This window comes from Trachymyrmex cornetzi, unplaced genomic scaffold (assembly GCF_001594075.2).
Source record: "Trachymyrmex cornetzi isolate Tcor2-1 unplaced genomic scaffold, Tcor1.1 scaffold1192, whole genome shotgun sequence".
Lineage (NCBI taxonomy): Eukaryota > Metazoa > Arthropoda > Insecta > Hymenoptera > Formicidae > Trachymyrmex > Trachymyrmex cornetzi.
In genome coordinates this window covers 1,175-7,140 of record NW_017295754.1, presented here as the reverse complement: position 1 = coordinate 7,140, position 5,966 = coordinate 1,175, and the positions used below count along the sequence as shown (strand labels likewise).

Below are 5,966 nucleotides of genomic sequence, written 5' to 3'. Positions count from 1 at the left end.
AAAACCGCCTGGCTGTCGCAAAATTCTGCTACCGAGGGAGAGAAGATACTTTTGCGTACTTTGAGTACCGAGAACACGCGACGAAGTTGTGCCGTTGCTCGTGAGTACGGTTACAAAGTGTAGCACTGAAGTCACTGATTTACTTTTAGAGAGTAGGTACATTAATATTTTATATTAACTCTTCGTAGGCACACCGAGTCTTTTTTTATCCAATCGAAATTTCACTCTCAAATTTCTTGGCACAAATTTTCAATTTTTATTAAGTAAAGGTTTTAACATTTGAATTAAATAATTATTTGGCAATGTAGCAGAGATTTTTCAAATTATTATTTAAAACTTAACGATCGTTTTTTTTTTCAAGAAAAACGGTCTAAAATAATCATTCTTTGTTTATCAAAATTAATTTATATTTGAATAATTCTTTATTTGAAAACGGATATGTAAGCTCAATTTTTTAACAATAAAGTGCACAAAACCTCTGCTCACGATTGCGACATGTCTTGACGAGTCTTGATGCATGAGTTTAGCACGTGCCCGAGCAGCACACATTCACGTGTATTTTAGGCTACGTTCGGAAACCACCCAGTATCCCGTGTATCGTTTTATCCTTATTATTAAGCCAAGTTAAACAAGGATAAAATAATACCCGGGACATCCGGGTTTCAAATATGCAGTAAGATAATTGTATCAGATGTTAATTGACATGAGTCTATTGTTGAATAAAGTGATAAAAAATTTTAATATTAAGCTTTTAATGATATGTACGACTCTAAATAAATTCGTTGTTTATAAAAATTTAATAACGAATTTATTTAGAATCGTATATATTATTAGAAGCTTAATATTAAAAATTTTTTATCACTGTGTTTAATAAATTGGGTCATGTCCATTACCTGTCCACTAATTAGTACATTTACCTTATATTAAAAAAATTTATTTATATGTTATACATATGTATATTCGTTATTATGTATTAATTATAATTCAGAAACGCTTGCGGTTTTCTTACATTTTATAAAATTAACTTAAGTATCTCAATGAAAAAATATAAAGAAGAAAACGGGTTAATAGGAATCGACACTGTAAGTAGTGCGTTTAAATCTTTTAGTATGAATATTTGATCCCCCCAAAAAGATGTTTAACATAAAATTAATCTTTGTATGAATATTTGATCCAAAAAGATGTTTAACATAAAATTAATCTCATTGTTGAAATTAATTTTGTCATAAACATCTTTTTGGATCAAATATTTATACTAAAAGATTTAAACGCACTACTTACAGCGACGATTCCTATTAACTCGTTTTTTTTTTATATTTTTTCATAGAGATGCTTAAGTTAATTTTATAAAATGTAAGAAAATCGCAAACGTTCCCGAATTTATGAATGGTAGTGTACATAATTTATGAATAGATATAAATTATATATATAGAAATATATTATTTCTGTGGAAATTATTTGTATTTTATAAATATTCTTACAGGTATTAAAATAATTGACGGTAATATTTTACGTAATATGTTTACTGAAATATGTGAATATTATATGAAAAAATAATACATTGTTCAATATTTTCGATACTTCCTATATTAATTTTTTCAATATTTTCCAATTTTATTATTCGATATTTTTAATAGTTAATTTAATACATAAATCATTAAAATGTGTGAGAAACTTCTAAGTAAACGACACTTGCATCGAAAGATAAATAATGCAGTTAAAAACTTATTACTGTCCTCATGTACTCAAGCAAGCGACCTTAATTTTATTTCTACAAACAGGCAAAATTTGTGTTTACGTATGTGCTACGAAGTGAAGAATAATGATAGTATCGACGCAGATACAATAAATACCACTAATGAATCCTTTCCCTCATTAACACTTGTTGAATTAGAGTCTAATAATATGTATTATAGAAATACATTAAACACAGAGGACGGTGATAAGTCTACTGCTGATAATGAAAATAATAATAATAATAATAGTCTTACAAAGCACACATTTGTAATAAATTCAGCTAATTTTACGAATAACTTACGTAAGCTAGCAATTGATAATAATTTAACACATGCAGCGTTAAATAAGATTTTGGAATTAATACATCCAGCTTATCCATTTTTACCGTGTAGTGCTAGAAATCTATTGCGTACTCCTAGGACATTGGAAACTATTTCTTTTGATAACGGCGAGATGTATTATTTTGGCATTGAAAAAGGTTTGACGCATAAATTACAGAATGGTGGATTGAATGGCGAAATATTAACTATCAAATTAATTATAAATATTGACGGTTTACCACTATTCAAGAGTAGTAGAACTGACTTGTGGCCAATTTTAGGTCGTAGTGATGATACTGTAGATTCACGTCCATTCATGATTGCATGTTTTTGTGGCGAAGGAAAACCGACAAATCTTGAAAAATATTTAGAGCTTTTTAACGAAGAAATAATTTCCTTACGAAAAAACGGGTTTCAATATAACGGAAAAATATATTATGTTGAAATTGAATGTTTTGCGGCTGATGCACCCGCAAGAGCTATGTTAAAAATGATTAAAGGGCATACGAGCATGTACGGATGCGAAAGGTGTACTATTAAAAAAGTAAAAAAACAAATTTTTTTTCCAGCTAAAATAAATAAATCGGTTACTTTGAGAACAAAATATGATTTCTTAGATGAGAATACGAATGATAATAATCATCTGAAAGGAAAGTCGCCATTACTTGCTTTAAATATAGACCCCGTGAAACAATTTATATTGGATCCCATGCATATGATATATCTAGGTATTATGAAACGTATCTTTGTGAAGTATTGGGTAGAAGGAGGGCGTCACTGTAAACTCTCTCGACAAAATCTTGCAACAATTGATTATAATGTACGGAAAATATGTCCATTCGTCACATCTGATTTTTGTCGAAAACCTCGAGCTTTAGTAAACTTAAAAAATTTTAAAGCGACTGAGTTCCGGTTTATTGTTTTATATAGCGGCGTAATTATTTTCTACAATGTTCTTCATGACGTAAAATATCGACATTTTTTATTACTTCATGTAGCAATTACTATTTTATCTAGTGCATCTATGATCGAGGCTTACCTACACGTAGCTGAAGAAGCAATTAGAAAATTTGTTCTCAAAGCTCCTAGAATATATGGTGAGGATTTTGTTGTGTATAATGTACATTCATTACTACACCTTTGTGCGGATGTACAAACGTATGGTCCAATAGAAAGATATGGTTGTTTCCCTTTCGAAAATTATCTTCAATCTTTAAAAAAACGAATTCGCTCTAAAAGATTATCTTTGCAACAAGTATGCTTCGCTACGATGAATTTTCACTGAGTTATTGCTATTTGAAAATATTAAAAATTAGTGCTAAATTTTAAGTGGCCCGTTTTTTTTGCGTATGAGTGTATATTCGATACTTCCTATATTAATTTTTTCAATATTTTCCAATTTTATTATTCGAAATTTTTAATAGTTAATTTAATACATAAATCATTAAACTGTGTGAGAAACTTCTAAGTAACGACACTTGCGTCGAAAGATAAATAATGCAGTTAAAAACGTATTACTGTCCTCATGTACTCAAGCAAGCGACCTTAATTTTATTTCTACAAACAGGCAAAATTTGTGTTTACGTATGTGCTACGAAGTGAAGAATAATGATAGTATCGACGCAGATACAATAAATACCACTAATGAATCCTTTCCCTCATTAACACTTGTTGAATTAGAGTCTAATAATATGTATTATAGAAATACATTAAACACAGAGGACGGTGATAAGTCTACTGCTGATAATGAAAATAATAATAATAATAATAGTCTTACAAAGCACACATTTGTAATAAATTCAGCTAATTTTACGAATAACTTACGTAAGCTAGCAATTGATAATAATTTAACACATGCAGCGTTAAATAAGATTTTGGAATTAATACATCCAGCTTATCCATTTTTACCGTGTAGTGCTAGAAATCTATTGCGTACTCCTAGGACATTGGAAACTATTTCTTTTAATAACGGCGAGATGTATTATTTTGGCATTGAAAAAGATTTGACGCATAAATTACAGAATGGTGGATTGAATGGCGAAATATTAACTATCAAATTAATCATAAATATTGACGGTTTACCACTATTCAAGAGTAGTAGAACTGACATGTGGCCAATTTTAGGTCGTAGTGATGATACTGTAGATTCACGTCCATTCATGATTGCATGTTTTTGTGGCGAAGGAAAACCGATAAATCTTGAAAAATATTTAGAGCTTATATGACAATCTTGTGTTTCGCGGGTTTTCTCCGTGTTCAAATCCATTCTTGGAATGCCAACGTTTCGTGAACCTTGCAGTCCACTTCATCAGGGCGAGGAGCAGCCTGATACTAAGCTGTTCTCCCGGGTCGTTCCCTTTATATTACGAATAATATTTAGAGCTTTTTAACGAAGAAATAATTTCCTTACGAAAAAACGGGTTTCAATATAACGGAAAAATATATTATGTTGAAATTGAATGTTTTGCGGCTGATGCACCCGCAAGAGCTATGTTAAAAATGATTAAAGGGCATACGAGCATGTACGGATGCGAAAGGTGTACTATTAAAAAAGTAAAAAAACAAATTTTTTTTCCAGCTAAAATAAATAAATCGGTTACTTTGAGAACAAAATATGATTTCTTAGATGAGAATACGAATGATAATAATCATCTGAAAGGAAAGTCGCCATTACTTGCTTTAAATATAGACCCCGTGAAACAATTTATATTGGATCCCATGCATATGATATATCTAGGTATTATGAAACGTATCTTTGTGAAGTATTGGGTAGAAGGAGGGCGTCACTGTAAACTCTCTCGACAAAATCTTGCAACAATTGATTATAATGTACGGAAAATATGTCCATTCGTCACATCTGATTTTTGTCGAAAACCTCGAGCTTTAGTAAACTTAAAAAATTTTAAAGCGACTGAGTTCCGGTTTATTGTTTTATATAGCGGCGTAATTATTTTCTACAATGTTCTTCATGACGTAAAATATCGACATTTTTTATTACTTCATGTAGCAATTACTATTTTATCTAGTGCATCTATGATCGAGGCTTACCTACACGTAGCTGAAGAAGCAATTAGAAAATTTGTTCTCAAAGCTCCTAGAATATATGGTGAGGATTTTGTTGTGTATAATGTACATTCATTACTACACCTTTGTGCGGATGTACAAACGTATGGTCCAATAGAAAGATATGGTTGTTTTCCTTTCGAAAATTATCTTCAATCTTTAAAAAAACGAATTCGCTCTAAAAGATTATCTTTGCAACAAGTATGCAACAGAATTGCAGAAGAAGAGTGTAACGATGCACCCCCATAATTGCATCGTTCCCGGCAATACCAACCCGCCGGATGCCGCTACGGTGACCCCCGGTCACCGTAGGCGATGAGAGCGCGGTGCGCTCGACACATTTTATCAAAGCAAACATAATTGCGGGCCGCGAGACGTCTCGTCTTACGAAACCCGAGCGTCGCCGAACGACGCCGAGCGTCGCAGCTCTCGCTCGTATTGTTCCATACCGAGAGTCACCGAATGATTCCGGAACAATACGAGCGGGAGCAACAATACAGTATAAAAGCCCGGCGAAATAATATTTCAGGCTTTTTGCTCCGTATCCAGCTCCTAGCACACCGACCGATTCCTAGATCCGATATCCTGAGCAATACTGCGGTGGTGAGGGTATTCTCCACCACTACCGGCATTTACCGGTCCGATATTGCATTCGACTCCGCTCTCCGACTCACCGCTCACTGCAAGCTCCTCGAACCGTTTCGCTGCACCGCGGTCCCTGCCTCTGTCGGCCGTTTCCGACCAGCTGCAGCGACCGCTCCGAGAGCCTTGCAACGAGACAACCGAGGCGAGAGTTCCGCTTCTCTGCGATACGCGACCGGCTTCGACAAGAACCAGGGGGTTGGC

At 33.2% G+C, this 5,966-nt stretch overlaps 1 protein-coding gene across 1 annotated transcript in view; it reads left to right on the top strand.

Annotated features, from left to right (window-relative positions):
* The window catches only part of LOC108766755 (uncharacterized), a gene marked incomplete at its 3' end in the record, with an annotated part of 6,901 nt that extends 3,747 nt beyond the window's left edge, over positions 1–3,154 (top strand). Inside the window, exon 3 of the mRNA XM_018516254.1 lies at positions 1,917–3,154. Within this exon, the coding sequence (XP_018371756.1) occupies positions 1,917–3,154 (1,238 nt within the window). The remainder of the gene's footprint in view (positions 1–1,916) is intronic.
* Positions 3,155–5,966: the final 2,812 nt, after the last annotated feature.